Genomic DNA, 17336 nt, shown 5'->3' with positions numbered 1-17336 from the left:
GAAAAAAAAAAAAAAAAAAAAAAAAAAAAATTAAAACTTTCTAACAATACAAATTGCAGGAAGAGAATCTTAACTACATGAGAGAGGATGAAGTCGCTCATTTCCATTCTAAATCGGTCCTTTATCCCTATCCCCTGAGATAGGTCATTTTAATCTGTATTCATGTTTATCTTTTGCTTTGTCCTCTGCCCTGATGTTTGTTATGCTGTGGGTAGGTATTGATTCCCTTCTCATTAAGCCTGCAAACATCTAATCATTCCTATCTGTTTGGTTGTTTTCATTTTTAATAATTTACGTTTAAATTTTGGCAAATCGAATGGTCTTAATTTTGCCCTTTGAATGCCTGTGCATTCAAGTTGTTTAGGCAGATTTTCTCTCTTGCTTTTTTAATCCTATTTTGAGTTTTATAAAAATGGATGTTTCTTGTTATTCCCTGACCCATAATTTTCTTCAGTGAGCTTTTTGTTTAATTTTCTTTTGCTTTAACATTTTATTTTTCAGACACCTCTCATTGAACCTCACGTTCCTCTTCGTCCTGCTAACACCATTACCAAGGTAATGGGATGCAGGTGGGTTGATGAGCCAGCAGAGGTAGCTTCTTAAGTAACCACTGGAAGTGGTCCATATGTCAGAGCATCACATCAAGAAACTGTGGATACAGTTTCTAGAAACAGTATATATCGGTGTGTCTCAGTTTTCAGTGTAAAACAGTGACATGTCACACGAGTGAACAATGCAAACGTACACGTGGATTGTATTTTTCAAGTAAAAGTCAGATTGGAAAGTGATTTAGTGATGCATCTGGTTTGTTTTCCATTTTTAACTCTCCTTTCTCTTCCCCTCCTCCCATCTGATTAAAATTCAGGTTCCTTCAGAGAAGATCCTCAGGGCTGGAAAAATATTACGAAATGCCATTCTCTCTCGAGCACCTCACATGATAAGAGATAGAAAATACCACCTAAAGACATACAGGTATGTGCAATAATTCTAAAGGCTATGGCCCCCTCAGATTAGTGATTAGTGAAGTTAGAACAAACTTGTGTTTCCCTGTTTTCCATCCATGGGCAGCGTGTTTTATAATCCTCCAGGTTCTGGAAGTTAAGCTTGTCTTGGATCCCCACTTAACTCTAATTAGCCCTCATATTCCCAGGAGTTACTCCTAAACTAATTTGCTTAGACATTGCTTTAACTGTGATGAACATAGAAAACTTTTGTAATTCTGTTTGCTGAAGTGTATTTTAGGAAAACTACTAGATTTAGATGAGATTCAACTAACATTTACTAAGTGTTCATTTGTACTTGAAGCCCTGTACCAGGCCACTTTATATATATATATATATTATCTCATTTCATCCTCATCACAACCTGCGAGGTAGGTGTGTGGCCATTTTTCAGATGATAAAACTGAGGCTCAGAAGAGATTAAATAGTTTTCCTTGACCAAGTCACAAATCTAGTGAATGGCAGTGCCAGGATTTAAACCAAGGTTGGTTTATTTGCAAGTTTCATTCATTCATTCTGTCATTCATTCATTCCACACATTTATTAAGTACCTACTGGGCACCAGGCATTATTGTGTTCCAAACCCTAAGGATACAGGAGTGAAAAAAATATAAAATGCCCTTTACATAATTTACTTTCTAATGTAGGATTTCATTCTAGTATGCATATAATAAGATACGCAACTCTGTTTCACCTCTGTAATCGTATAGAATAAAGACCCGTTATAGCTGCCACTGGAGTTAAGAAATGATAAAGACAGGGGCTGTATGATTTAGTCGACCTTCTGGAATGACTGAACCATGGTGGGTAAATGAAGGATTCATGTCTAATCTTTAACTTTTGATTTTATCAACTCAGCAGCGGTTTAGGAACTAGAACGTCCTGTGTATGGCACAAAAGCCTTCACTCCCTCTCCCTGCACCCACGGTTCAGACTCACAGCCCTCTTTCAGCAATCAGTCGGACTCTCTCATTTAGCCTTGTTTAGACATGACCTCAGAACCCATCAGACTTAGCATGAGTCAAAACCCATTTGACTCACGTGAACCAAATTCATAAGACACAGTGAAAAGCTAGAATACAAATTTTAAAGTTACCACATAGGATACATATATATATATCTTTCTAGTGACCGTCAACCATGATAGCACCTGTAAAATTATACCTGGTTTACCCTAGAGCAAACCTTCCAGTATATGTACCTCAAATCCAGTCTCTTTCCCAAGGACAGAGATGGAAACACGTTGCAAATGCTTTCTCTTTGGATCACTTTTTCGGCACTCCCTGCAAACTAACACTCTTCTGCCTGCATTTGTCATGAATATGCTTATAAGACCAAAACTGGCAGCTTGTTACATTTAGATTGGCCTCTTCTTGATAGAATTCTGGAAATGAGATGGGATTTGAGAAACACTTTAATCAGTAGCGTGCTCCTCTTAGGGCATGTTCCCTCTCTTAAGACCGATTGCTCCCCTTGCCCTTTTCATGGGGATATTTACCAGCTACCATTTTGGTTGATTACATTTGGAAGCCTTTTCCTTCAACTCTGGAAGTTCATTCTTTTTTTGGCATCTGTAGTTCCTACACACTGTTACAGTTTTGAGGGAAGTAAAGGTTAAACTCATGTGTCCATGTCCTCAGAGAGAGTTCAAACTCTTTAACTCATTAAGTAGATCTCAGACATCTCATACAGCTAAAGGACCTTTTTCTTTTTAAATTTATATTCCCTTAGTTTAAGATGTGATTATGCTTTCCCAAGTGTTGACTTGCATTAGGGAAATTCCATTAAAGATGTCATCTTTGGTGACAAATAACGGGAGCTAGAAGTCAGAAACCATAATCTCTTTCTTGCACCATAGTCCTAAGATTTTAACCCCCTGAAATATAGGTGTTACGTCTATTCTGCACCCTATGACACAAATTAATGATCTGTTGATAATGACCCGTGGACGCAACCGGAAGCCAGAGGCATGATTTCTTTTTCCTGCAGGACATTTTGAGTGCCTGGTCCCAGATCTTGTTTCCAGTCCCATCCTCTCCCTCCCTCCTGTTTTCACCTGCTGCCACTTCTACCATTACTGCAGTGCAAAGGGATTGAAGTCTCCCCAGATGCAGCATCACCCCCGGTGATCACCACACTAGAGATCAGCTGTCGATTTTATTTTTTTTTGTTTTTTGCGGTATGCGGGCCTCTCACTGTTGTGCCTCTCCCGTTGCGGAGCACAGGCTCCAGACGTGCAGGCTCAGCGGCCATGGCTCACGGGCGCAGCCGCTCCGTGGCATGTGGGGTCTTCCCGGCCCGGGGCACGAACCCGTGTGCCCTGCATCGGCAGGCGGACTCTCAACCACTGCGCCACCACGGAAGCCCAGCTGTCGATTTTAAAATAGCTAAAGATCATTAATAGAGAGGAAACCCGGTGATTCCACCAGCCACAAGTGGCACAGCTGTGTGTCTTTGTTCTGTGTTCTGACTGCAAGACTCTCACACCCTGTCCCAGGGCCGAGAGGCTCTGGGATCATCTCAACACCATATGCTCTTTTTAGTAAAAGTAATCATTGAATTAAAAGCCACATGAAATTGATTTTTTTATACTTTTGCATGACTTTTCCCATTAATAAATTCTCAAATTATATGAGGAACATGACACATCATATGTTTGGTTCACAATGAATAGTAACTAGGTGCCTCTTTGCCTATTGAAGCTCTAAAGTGTAGGTATGGACTGTAATCAGAGCAGTCCTAGAAATCTAACAGCTTTCTCAGGACATCCTCCTTGTGGTGTAGTCTTGGGTCAGACCCGAATCAGGACATCCCAGGAGTTCAGATAGATTTCAGAGTTCCTGGAGTCTTAGAACTGGACATGGCCTTTGAAGCCATCTTTTCCTCCTCTTTTCTTTTACACATGAAAAAACTGAGAACCAGAGATTTGAAACGATATGGCCAGAGTCACACAGCTAATAAGTAGTAGACCTGGTGCTGGATCTCATGACTTCTCCCAGGCTAGGCTCTTTCTAAAGTGCACCAGCACTGGGAATCTCCTCCAGTTCACACTAGAGAGGAGCTCCCTGGGCTGGAACCAGCCTTAGTGCCCCAGAGATGGTGGCATCCTCAGCACAGGAGGGGAGGTCACCAGTGACTCAGACCCAGCTGCAGGCAGCCAGCTGCTCTGAAACTCCCTGCTTATTCCCGTCCCTTGGGATTCCTCCCCCGGACTTCAAGATCCCATTTCCTCCGTTGAACAGTCATGCCACGAACACCCCTCTCCCCACTGAAGGTTTCCTAATACGTGTGTATAGTTATATGTTTCCGAACTAACACACGTAGTTTGCCCATCCTGACCAGCTTACCACAGAGGGTCATCATAGGGATGAACGCGTGCCTGTACAGAAAGGATCTGGAGCTCTTCAGATGACAGGCTCTGTCGAAGTGCAGATGCTCATTGCATCACACTTTTTTCAGAGATTTGCATCGCTAATTGCTTGTTTCTCCCAGCACCCCTCTGAGGAAGCTCAGTAGTATTACTTGAAAACAGAAAGCGCTATATAATTTTGCATTTACACATAGCCTTTCACGGAGCACCTCCTAGGGCCTCACAAACCTTAACTCACTCCTCAAAAGGCTCCAGTGAAGGAAGTCAGAATTATGCTTTGCCTTCATTTTACACTGAGATTTTTCTGGGACCGGCTCAAGAGTTTCTGGCCCTGGGATTCTCTTGCCAGGTCACGCTCCCCGTCTAGCTGCCCTTTAGTCTCCCCTGGGGCTGCTGCCTGTAATGCTCTTTCGTTTAGCCAGCCTTACCTAGAAGGCTCTCTCGTGAGTTGAGTGGTTTTATTGGTTTGTACAAAAGTTTGAGAACCTGAGGCCACATCACGCAGTGCTTTGTTTGCCATGAGACCTCTTAGGGTGGAAGAGCGTGGAGCCCTGTGGGAGGGTCTCCTCTCAGAAGCCATCTCCCGTCCTTCATCTGCAAGGGGGTGACTTCCCCTCCTTTGTGTCCTCCCGCTCCTTAGACAATGCTGCGTGGGAACCGAGCTGGTGGACTGGATGCTGCAGCAGACTCCGTGTGTTCACTCCCGAATTCAAGCTGTTGGCATGTGGCAAGTCCTGGTGGAAGACGGTGTTCTCAACCACGGTAAGATGAGCCACGGTCCCTGGAAAACCCTCAAGAAATGCTAGGAAGTGCACTTCCCTAGGTAGGTTGTGGCTGAACTCCCACATGGGCCAGAAAGAATTATGATGCCTTTAGGGACACGCAGAGCTAGCATCTTCATTCAGCAGTACAAATGCAGCAAGTGGATGCCGTTGACTGCAGTGTTCCACCATTGTACCTTCCTAACTTGGGAGAGCGGATGAAGGGAAAATGAAATTGAAACCCGAGTGCGTCAGTTCCAATTATGTTTATTAGTTTGCATTCACGGTTCATCAATAGCATGGTTATACTCTGAGCATTGCATAGCAGTCCTGACGTAGGGGCCGACGGAAGAGCAACAGAGTGTGTGGCCGGGCTGATAACATGAAAGAGAGTACTGAATTCAGAAGCTGAGTTTTCTGGGAGAGGCAGTTTTTTTGTACCCACACGTAATAGCAGGAGTGTGCTCTGTGGCGTAGCCCCTGATATCCACAGGGGCTCTCACTGAGCAGAGTAGCTATTCAGGACTGGCGTGGAACTGGGATTGAACTCCTCATGCCATTTGTTTAAAGATCACTCTTCCAAACTATTAAAATCATTCCTTTAATTTTTAAATACCTGGGAATCTAATGATGCTCTTGCCAGTGTTTTCACAGACTTTACTGTGTATACAGATCACCTGGAACTCTTGTTAAAATGCAGATTCTGATTCAGCAGGGCTGGGATGGGTCCAGAGAGTCTGCATTTCCCAAAGCTCCCAGACGACGCTGATGCTGCAGTTCCAGGGATCATATTTTGAGCAGCAAGGATCCTCCCACTCCTCCTTATCTTTGGATAGGGTTGATTCTCCCTCCTGAAAAGGGGCTTAAGAGCTTTAAGACACAGAGATGAGGGATTCTAAGCCAAGTTTATGACTTTGTCCTACTGAGATCTAAATCTTCTTGTTTAAAGGGAATAAGAGAAAAAAAAAAAAACTCTTTAAAACTTGCCCTGGAAGGAAATTACCATAATATCCTAGGGGTATATGACCTAGATGTTTGGTCCTGTCAGCTTTGTTCAGACAATTTAATTTTTTAACTGCAGACAGACGTGTTTATAAGCAGTACACATAGAAAGAAAAACATCAATTCTGATCCTGACGAAGTCGGGTTTTCTGTTTTTTGCTAAGTCTGTACTTTGAAACAAACAAACAAACATTATAGAGCATGATCTGGTAGCTGGTTATTTTCCTGTTTAGGACGGATATCCCACATGCTAGAAAATGTCACCAAGGCAATTCTTGCTGGTCAGAGTGCTCATCTCAGGAAAGCTGGCAGGTTCTCATACGAGAGTCCCAGGGCAGCTCAGGAGATGGGCGGGTCAGAGAGGGCTGTGAGGTGCATGACTGCAGCACGGAGGTTGCATCCTACAGCTGCACCCGCCTGGGTGAGGCCGAGGGAGACGGGTGAGGAGTCTCACCACTTTGCTGCCACTTGGCTCTCTTGCCCGACACCGTCCATCCGTTTCTGGTAAACGGGCCCGTGAGGCAGAGGTGCAGCAGCTGACGCTTGCCTCCGTGTTTCCCCTAGTGGACCAGGAGCATCATTTCCAAGATAAATATTTATTTTATCGATTTCTGGATGATGAGCATGAGGATGCCCCTTTGCCTACAGAGGAGGAGAAAAAGGAGTGTGACGAGGAGCTGCAAGACACCATGCTGCTGCTGTCGCAGATGGGCCCCGACGCCCACATGAGGATGATCCTCCGCAAACCGTGAGTGAGACCGTGCGGCTCCCCCTGCTGGTCACCCGTGCAAAGGTGCACACCTGGGCGGAGGAAAGCAAGGCTGACTTCAAAAGACGTGGCCGGGCTTCCCTGGCGGCGCAGTGGTTGAGAGTCCGCCTGCTGATGCAGGGGACGTGGGTTCGTGCCCCGGTCCAGGAAGATCCCACATGCCGCGGAGCGGCTGGGCCTGTGAGCCATGGCCGCTGAACCTGCATGTCTGGAGTCTGTGCTCTGCAACGGGAGAGGCCACAGCAGTGAGAGGCCCGCGTACCACAAAAAAAAAGATGTGGCCTTCCTTCCCCCAGGGCCAAAGGAGAGATGCTGAAGGAGTGACAGATATGTCTGCCTCTTGTGTTTGAGCCAGATAGTTCCACTTCCCTGTTGCATGAGTTAAAGCTAGAGAGATTTTTCGCAGTTGGCTCGGGGTGTCAAAACTGGGTACACGTATTAAATGACCTTTGGTCCATGACAAACAAACTGCTCTGCTTCTGTGCCAGACTGTGGAAGCCCCTTTCTTCCTGATGCAATAGGACAGAGGTCGTCAGAACCATTAGACCTCATACCTGTGCTTGTATGCCTCCTTTCATTCATTCAGCACATACTTTCACCCCATGCGGAGGCTTCTGCTCCTTAGCTTAAAGACACATTCTTTTTTTATTTTTTTTTAATTGAAGTATAATTGATTTACAATATTGTGTTAGTTCCTGGTGTACAACGAAGTGATTCAGTTTTATATTTTTTTCAGATTATTTTCCACTGTAGGTTATTGTGAGATATTGAATATAGTTCCCTATGCTCTACAGTAAATCCTTGTTGTTTATCTGTTTTATGTATAGTAGTTTGTATCTATTAATCCCATAGTCCTAATTTATCCTCCCCCCTCCCTTTCCCCTTTGGTAACCATAAGTTTGTTTTCTATGTCTGTGAGTCTTTCTGTTTTATTTATAGATTCACTTGTATTACTTTTTAGATTCCACATATAAATGATACCATATAATATTTGTCTTTCTCTGAGTTACTTCACTTAGTATGATATACTCTAGGTCCATCCATGTTGCTGCAAATGGCATTATTTCATTCTTTTTTATACCTGAGTGATATTCCATTGTGTGTGTGTGTGTGTGTGTGTGTGTGTGTGTGTGTGTATCTATATATCTACATGTATATATATACCACATCTTCTTTATCCATTTATCTGTTGATGGACATTTAGGTTGTTTCCATGTCTTGGCTATTGGGAATAGCGCTGCTATGAACATAGGGCTGGATGTATCTTTTCGAATTAGAGTTTTTATCTTAAGGGCACATTCTTAAGAGAACACCACTGCTCCATTAAACTCTTCAAGGCCTCCAGTCAGCCAGTGAGGTGTTCCCTCCCTTCCAGCGCAGTGGAAACCCACCTGACCATCAGCTAAAGTTGAAGACTCCATGAGTTTTATCTGATCAATCCAGAAAGAGTGTATTGAGCCCCTCATCTGTTCAGGGCACTCAGCTAATTGCCACAGGGCATATGAAGAAGGGTATATGCCTCAGTCCCAACCTCAGGGAGACCTTTTCAATGAGGGGTGACTTGGCCCCTGGATCTGAAACCACTGCACACAGAGCTTATGTTTTTCTGCTGGAAACGAAATCCCTCTCCACCCGGCAACCGGTGCGCGCCAGCTGTGGGTGTCGGCTCCGAGTCACTGGCTTGGCCGACCTCCATTCGTCAGCGGGGCTCGACAAGAGCCTTATACTTTGCCCGTCTCGCGTGTCCCCTGGGCGCTTTCCAAGAGCGAGGTGTCCCTCAGACCAGCTTCCCGGCGTGGGCCCCGCACACCAACTCACAGCAGCCTCTCACCGCACCCTCCTTCCCTTTCCCCAGGATTCCCCCCTTTCCCTTGCCCTCACTCCGTGCTGCAAAAAGGCTCTTCAGCATAGCTCATTTTTTGGTCACACCGTGACCCCTTTGTCACAACTTCCTCTCGGGTCTCAATGTCCTGCGCCGTGTGTTTCAGAGGCCTTCCCTCCACCCAGTTAGCGTCGTCATCCTTAACTCCAGAGCCATGCATTTTAGCTCCTTTAACCTCAAAACGCTTTCTTCAAACAAAACTGTTGCTGGAAAAGCCAAAATATCAAACAGAAAACCCAGAGCTTCACTGACCTTCATGCGTCGTAGTCAAGAAAACTGCCCAGGAATTTATGTTTTCTCTGCCCTGAAGGACCACAGGGGTTGGGGAGCGACGGGAGAATCCCCAGGCCTTGGGGAACTCCGATGAAGGCCCCCACTCTAAACTGTGTCCTCCTTCCTGTCAGACTGCTTCCCCTCTCTCTTCCCCACACCCCCGTGTCTTACTGTCCTTCGTTTACCTCATCATTTGCTGGCTTCATCCCTTCTTGCTCTTCTTGCTGCCATCTTCATTCAAGCCCACATCACACAGTGGTTCTGAATCAGATGGGGACAGCCCCTAGGGGCATCAGGAAATGTGGGATGCTGAACACACACCAGTACCTAGAACCCTCCAAAACAAGCTGCCCTGAAAAGAATGCCCCTGTTGAGAAACATTATTGGAAACTGCGAGTTTCTTAAAGGCAAAGACATAGCTCATTTTACTTCATTCATTCATTCATTTAGTCATTTAACCAATATTTATTGAACATCTGTTTTGTCCTAGATACTATGTTAGTTGCAAAGGCTGCAGCATTCAACTAGAGGGTTGCACCTCCTTCCTGGAGCTTTCTGTCTGGGACAGAAGACAGACCGTAAACAACTAGTTATGCAAGTAATCATTTAATCACCACTGCACTACATGCTACAAAGGAAAATGTCGTGTATGTTGATAGAATGTAATATGGAGAGGGAAATTGAACTTGTTGTGGAAATTAGAAAAGGCCGTATCCCTAACTCTGTGCACTACACCAAGCTGACCGTCAGTAAACCTTTGCTTAGTGAATGAATGAATAAATGAACATTTAGCCCCAGCTCTGATGTTCCCTCAGCTCTCCCTTGCTTCAAGGGAGACAGAAATGCCATTCAATTCACAAACATTTTTGAGCATCTACCAAAGATGTTTTTAGAAAGTAGCAAAATGGTTCATGCCTTTGGAGAGTTGCTAATCCAATGGGATGGGCACTCCCAAATTAGATTCAGATGCAGCAAACACATATTGAGTGCTGGTTGTGTGCAAAGCACCGCGCAAGGGATATTTGTGCTAATTGTTTGATTCACCCTCACAAGAGCCTAAGAGCTGGGTTCATGAGTTACCCGTAGAAATAGGAGCCTGTGCTTGTGCTTCTCTTTTCTTCCATACAGCATTGAATCGCATGATCCTTGGCAGCCCAAAGATTCTTCAGAGAAAATTACATTCCAAAGTTTGGACTTTTTTAACCTATCACTGGCTGCTAAAGTACAGGTTTCACCCGTATCCCGAGGTACATCATTTTGGGCGCCCTTGGGATCTTCCCATCTTTTCAGGTTTTATGAAACCTCGAATGTTGGAATTGGGCTGGTAGTTCTTTTGACTTGGTACTCTTAGATTTCCTTTCTATTGGAATGATAGCCCCTAAGAAATGGAAAAGTGAAAAAGAAGGAATCTAATTCTATGAGACAGACTTTCAAACTACACACACACACACACACACACACACACACACACACACACACACAACACCATTTTTTTGATCTGATAATAACCTTTGGAGCTTCTACTTTACTTAAGTGGAAAGAAAATAAGCTGAGATTATCAAGAATTGATGGTATCACTGCTGTCCTTGAAGAAAGCGGCCGAGCACTTTGCTCCTGGGAACGTGAGGGCATGTTCACAGGTTCTGTAAATGTTGACTTTTTACTGCCCAAACTGCCAAGTCATTAAGAAATATGGAGGCGTGAGATGCATTGGTTCCATATTGACCGGGGCAAGACCCCCCAGCATAGAAACTCAGCACAGCTGCATTTTATAATAGTCACCACTACCAGAGAGGTTGCAGAACTCTGATAATTACTGAGAAAGAAATAACACAATATTCTTTGATGAGAAGATTACTTTGAGAATTTGATTGTATAATGAAGATGTTGCTTTGAAAGGTACTTCCTATTGTTCTGAATCTGAGACTCACTAGCAAAAAAAAAGTGTCACTTGTTTTGACAGGCTACTTAGAAAAATTCTCTGTTTATTACATTAACTGCAGCATTTTAACTGTCAGACTATGAAAGAATGTTCTGCAGTTTAAAAAACAGAATAGAGCTTCAGGGGAAATTTTTTGGCACACTCTTGTTGCTATTGGTATTGAAAAAAAAACATACATTCTGAATGCGAAATTAGCTTTTTATGTGGTGGCAGGCAGAGTGGCTCACAATGCCCATCCCGGTTTTACAGGTGCAGACCTGGATGGCATTTGGGGGCAAGTGCTATAGAACAGTGGCAGTTTGATGGTGCTGTTGCTGCAGCTTCCAGACAGGGCCATCAAACCTAAAATGAGCTCTTGGAGCTTATTGTTTTGATTTTGCTTTGTTTAAAAGTCTAAAAACAAGAGGTTACCCTACAGCAAATAGATACAGTGGAGACCCTTACCAGCAGAAACATGGACTCTGGCTACCTTTGAGCAGGTACTTTGGAGAGGGGCCATGGGCAAAGAGATGTGGAATGAGCAGGTAAGCAGGATGTTATGAACTTGAGGCCATCTGGATAAAAAGAGACTTCAAGGAGACAGAGAAGGCCCTTGCCATACAAGCCTCCCAACTTCTCCTTCCAAGTAAAGTGAGACCTAGTGCTGCACTGTTTAGAATGATCTATCAGAAACCAGCCTAAAGGCGGGAGGGAAATGAAGGAGATGCCATTTCCCAAATCTAATTCTAGGTCTGTCTGCAATTTTGAAATTCCCTAAAAGCCTAGAAGCTTAAGACAGTTGGGCCTGAGCAGAAGGGGGGAAAAAAATGAAATTAAAAAAATATATATATATAAACACATAAGAGAATTGTTGGTAGGTTATGGAGTCTTCCAAATGGGTCAGAAACTCATAAGCTTGAGTTCATTTATTTCATGTGATCAAGTAATATTTTCTAACATATCCTATGGGGCATAAGATGGAAAGGAAACAATTTAAGATAATCAAGTGACATGAGAAAATACCAGAAGGGGGAAGGAGGGTTGTTTATCAGGCAATTGGCTACATTAAGACAGCCTCTACCCTCTGTTCCACACACTTGCTCTAGAGGGCACTTGAGAGGCTATGTGTTTTCCTTAGCAGAGCCGGCTTTTTTTTTTTTTTTTTTTTTCGGTTCCGCGGGCCTCCCCCTTTTTTGGCCTCTCCCGTTGCGGAGCACAGGCTCCGGACGCGCAGGCTCAGCGGCCATGGCTCACGGGCCCAGCCGCTCCACGGCATGTGGGCTCTTCCCGGACCGGGGCACGAACCCGCGTCCCCTGCATCGGCAGGCGGACTCTCAACCACTGCACCACCAGGGAAGCCCGAGCCTGCTTTTAGTAGGGTCTTTACCTGTCCAAGCTGTTTTGGAGGGTGTGAAATTTGAAATCCTGATAGTTACAGGGAAATGTGTTTCCTCAGGGGAACCCAGATTAGCAAGCCTAAAATGAGTGGTGCCTAGGGGTTTGATTTCTGTTGAGATATGCCAAGAGAATGTTCAGAGTTATGAAGTCCATCCTCAGATGCAAATCAGATGAAAAGAGAAGCATGACTGAAAGACCTAATCTTTATGAAATTTAAAAAAAAAAGATTTTATTGTGATTCTTTTTCTTCACTGCGTGGCCAACTTTGCCTTTGTTTTTCCTGGAAAGATTTCTGTGCCCTAAGTGTAAGCTTGTGGAATTTACCAGAAGAAATGATTGCAGTAAGTGGGCCGTTCGTTCCTTGTGTTTAGATTTGCCTCTCCCCTAGGAAAGCAATTTACCACTTATGCCTCATGTTTACACGCCCGGGAACCCAGCCATTGGATTGCTGCCGTTAGGATTCAGATCTGGGAGACAGAAAGATGGGTGTAGCTGCCGTTTACAGTTTAGGGATCATTATTGGATCGCCTCAAGATTTGTATGACTTTTTACTGTTAAAGTCAATCTGTTCCTCGTTTAGAAAATTTGGAAACTACTGAAAAGAGTCAAAGAAGAATAAATAACACCTGCCAATCACATTTTCCAGAGATTATTATTATTAACGTTTCGGTGCCTATCCCTCTGGTTATTTTTCAGTTATTTTTTAACTTTTTACACTTAATAATATGTCACGGCATTCTCTTTTAACCTTAAGTATTTTTTAAAGGTGGTATTTTTAATAGGTGCATAGTAGTCTATCCTCTGAATGTTCCTCAGTGCATTCAGTTTCTCATGGTGGATGTTTAGGTTGATTCTCAAGCCCTTTCTTCTTAGGGGCAGCAGAAAATAATATTCTAGTGCTCTTCTTCCCAGAACAAAGAAAGAATTCCTAGCCTGGCAGGGGTGCAGGAGTGGGGTTGTGGCTAGAAAGGTGTCCAGAAAGTTCCAGCAGGGAAGCGAAGGAGTGCCCAGACCAGGAGTGCTGGTAAACGTGGCTGGAGAGTTAGGCTGAGGTCAGATTGAAGAAGGTCTGCTTCTGTGTTCCTTGGGTATTATTTTATAGCCATTTGGGGCACCGTTGACTGGTTTAAAGGGAGATGTGGCATGGCCAGCTTCGCAGTAGGTAGGTTTCTCTGCTATCTGTAGAGAGCGGATTGGAGGGGCTGAGACTAAAGATAGAACGCCAGATACTGAGTTTTATGAGATTACAGTTAATTATATTTTAAGAATTTAATGACAGCATTTGAGATACATGCATTTGACCTAAGAGTCTGCTAAATAAAGTGAAAGTAATATTAGCACAAGAGCCCCGGATTCTAGTATTACCAAGTTACCAGTAAGTCCCCCAACAGCTCCAGATTACAGATCTCTTAAACTATAAATTTAATACCTGCTTACTCTCTCCCAGTTTCACAAAGGGACTGTGAATGGAAAAACAAATGCAATAGTATTTAATCGCAGCCAACATTTATTGAACACACGTGTGCTAGGCACTGTGTTCAACAGTTGTCTAATTCAATTATTTCAGCAGAACCATGAGGTAGTTATTAATATTATCCATATTTTACGGATTAGGAAAGTGAAGCTTAGGTTAAGTCACTTGCCTGTGTTCATCCTGAAAGTCGTGGACTCAGGATTTGGTCCAGGTCTTTCTGACTCTGGATCCTGTGTTCTGTTCTATGGTCTACCACCTATCCCAGGCCAAAAAGGCTTCAAAATGGTCTCTTGGCTTTGTTCTTTGAGCATTACTGAGGGAAGATGTCATGGAAATCTGATTCTAAAATAATTATTGCAGAGTAGTCTCATCTCATTAAGTTATTACTGTATAGACCTGGATGAGGTACAAATGTACTGTAGAAAAAAATTATATCAACACACTAGCCAGGATCACAAACAAAACTTAACAACTAAAAATGAGTCACGCTATACGTTTTATATAGTGACCTCACATATATCACCTCTTTGAACCTCAGAATAACTATGAACTGAGTAGGACTAATGTTATTATCCACAATTTACAGATGGAGAAATTGAGCTTAGTAGATGGCAAGTGTCTTCTTTAACATCACACAGTAGTATATGTGGCTGAACCAGGAACTGAGCCCAAGTCTGCTTACTCCAAATCCAGTTTCATTCACTTTTTTCATGGATAATAATCTTTCCTCTCTAATAGATTGCCTAAACTTCTTCCTCTCTGGTGGCTTTACTGAACAAGCAGTGGAGTCCAAAGAAATATGGATAATCTATCTGTCCCTGATTCATGAAGAATTAATTTTTATAAGGAAAAATAATATATCCACATAGCATCTGCTCAAAAAACATTTGCATTTTCTATCTGACATGTATGTCTTATATACAGAGGCAGGTTGCTATACTATGCGCTTCTATCCAAATTTGTTTGTTTTTCTCAAGTTGCTGCTTAAGTGTTTTAAAGGAAAATATTTATAGTTGTACCTTTTAAAAGGTTTAATGGTACACTTCTATCGTGCCCTTATAGTAAACACTTCTGCTGGGAGAATTTCTGGCATACTCGGTTTCTAAACATGAAAAACCTCAAATCACACTGTCCCCAAAACACTTAGCCCTCAGAGGCCCTGAATCACAGAACCCTTACCCCATGTCCTGTTGGGGATGACTTCATTTCTCTCAAATATTCATGAAGCTTTTACCCTTAACTGCAGTTGTAAACTGTATGCATTTCCAACTTCACGAAGAAGGGAAGAATCCCCGTGTGCACAGGCTTTGCTATCAGAACTAGAAAATGCCTAATTGTATCTGATAAGCTTAAGATGTCCTTTTCTGGGTTAAAGGTAAGGTGAGGGGTGGTGGTGTGGCAGGGAAGCGAGCAGACAGAGCTGGGCAGGACACCTTAAATGGCAAGTCACCAAGCTCCTGGAATGACTCAAACCCTTAACTGCTAACTCTTAGGAAGCAAGGGTCCTGGGAGGTGAAAAGAGAAAGAAACAAACATGTTGTGCTGGTTTTTTAGACAAGGGGGTGGAAAACCACACCAAACTTTCCTTTAAGGGAAGGGGGGTGAGGTGAGATCTCAAGATCTGAAGAGTGTTGGGAAATGATCCACGCTTGAGAAATGACTTGAAAGCAGGAGAGTCAGGTGGGTTGAGGTGAAGTGTTGCCACCAAAGTAAAGCATTCCACCCCCAAGAAAAAAAGAACAAAGCGTTTCCTTTATTTTGACGCGTGATCAGGTCTTGCTTAGATATTTATAACATTGACTTTTCTGGGTATTTTCCCCATGCACCAGGGAATACGTCTACTAGGCGACAGTTCTCGAAGAACTGGGTCTTTTCACCTGCCTAGGTTACCACTGGCCATGCCAGTGTGCATGCTTCGTGCCTGGACGAATCCCTCATTTTATCCACGTTCCAGTAACTGAGTTGCTCTGTCTCTGACCTTGATAAATTCCTTGATAAAACTGTATTTACCAGCAGCTTCCAATATCACCTGAGTCCTCCCATCCTTTAATGTATAAAATGCCTCTCCCTCCATCCCCGTTTATTATCTTGTCTGTAACTAAGGCATTGCTGCCGGAATGCATCCCCTGCAGAAACTAGGCCTTTCCACAGCAGGATCCAACACATCCACATCAATGTGGCACCACGCAGATTTGTAAAGAAGCAGGGATGCCTAATACCTCTCCCTGTGACATCTGGAGAAGGACGAGTAAAGACCAGGTACATTCACCGGCTGCCACTCAGAGCAGCCGGGAGAGTCAATTCACTTCCCCAGCCTCGCATGTCCTCTGTGAAGGTGCGTTGGGAGTTCCCTCCTCCCGCGCGGGGCACAGTGTTCCCTTGACTCTTGAAAGCCAAATTGCCTTCAGTCCTTGGGCCCCTTTCATTACTGTTGGAACAGGCTGGGGGCTGATCTGCAGGATCTCTTCTCCAGTGTTCTCTCTGTCTGCCCCACAAAGACCAAAGCATGAGAGGTACTTAATGCCACTGTTTGCCACGACGAGCCCGCTTTTGTTCAGTGATCGTGGTAGGGAAGGCTCCATGTTAGATGTGGTGTCGGACGCTCTTCCGGGGGGTGGGGTACATGGAGAGGAGAGAGCTTTCGTCTGTTTCCAGAGCAGAGAGGTGAGTCTCTTCTGAGACACTAGATGGCACAGCGGCTCTGAGCGGGCGGCTCCGGCCTGGCTGGGCTTGTTCTGTCACTGCGGCCACAGAGTCCACTGGGGTGGGGGAGGGGCTCCCATTTGATTCGGTGGACGCAGGCTGGCCACACCGACTTCCACTCCATCTGGCCTAACGGCACGTCCACGGAAACACCTCGTGGCGCACCTCTCCCGAACGCTTTTGCCGCTTTGTTAACTGTGAATACGCTCATTTTCTAAAGCGAGTCTCTTCACGCCCTGCAGTCCTGACTTCTCTCACCTTGTTAAAACATGTGCTGTAGACAGGACCAAAAAGTTGGTTCCGACCTGGGTGGATCGCCCAGGGACAGTGGCCTGCCCTGTGATGACACTGACCACTGTAGACCACAGGCTCGTTTTTGTTTTGTTTTGTTCCTTTTTTCCCTTTTATTCGGGATGTTATTTAGGACTCGCAGACTAAACCGTTTCTAGGCTTTGTTCCGTTCTGTTTCAAATGGCTGTCCCGGGTTTCTCCAGGGCATCCAGCAAGCCGCGTGCAAGTCTGTATTTCTTCGTTTTGGTTATTGATGAATGGAGGTCCAGGGGTAGAATAAGTTCCACGTGGGTCTCTGCAGGTTGGCCATCCACACTCCCACCCCCTGTGAAGGCAGTGGGGGCCATGCTTCCGGACAGGCCTTGCTTTATCAGAGGCGTGAGGGGGGCAGGCAGGGTGAAGCCACTACCGTCTTCCCGCTAGTTGCCAAACGAAGGAGCCTCTCCCAGAACAGAGCCCTTCCCGGGAAGTCCCTCCTGGGAGAGCTGCCA

The 17336-nt window shown here is 44.5% G+C and overlaps 1 protein-coding gene across 1 annotated transcript in view; it reads left to right on the top strand.

The window, feature by feature from the left end:
• The window catches only part of RAPGEF4 (Rap guanine nucleotide exchange factor 4), a 234699-nt gene that overhangs the window by 146563 nt on the left and 70800 nt on the right, over positions 1–17336 (top strand). The window contains exons 4-7 of the mRNA XM_027128182.1: positions 502–555; positions 866–972; positions 5012–5133; positions 6699–6882. Of these exons, the coding sequence (XP_026983983.1) occupies positions 502–555; positions 866–972; positions 5012–5133; positions 6699–6882 (467 nt within the window). The remainder of the gene's footprint in view (positions 1–501; positions 556–865; positions 973–5011; positions 5134–6698; positions 6883–17336) is intronic.

This window comes from Aethalodelphis obliquidens, unplaced genomic scaffold (assembly GCF_003676395.1).
Source record: "Aethalodelphis obliquidens isolate GAN/ISIS:26980383/991018 unplaced genomic scaffold, ASM367639v1 scaffold2, whole genome shotgun sequence".
Classification (NCBI taxonomy): Eukaryota; Metazoa; Chordata; class Mammalia; order Artiodactyla; family Delphinidae; genus Aethalodelphis; species Aethalodelphis obliquidens.
The sequence above is the reverse complement of the archived record's forward strand: the minus strand, read 5'-3'. Positions and strand labels throughout refer to the sequence as shown.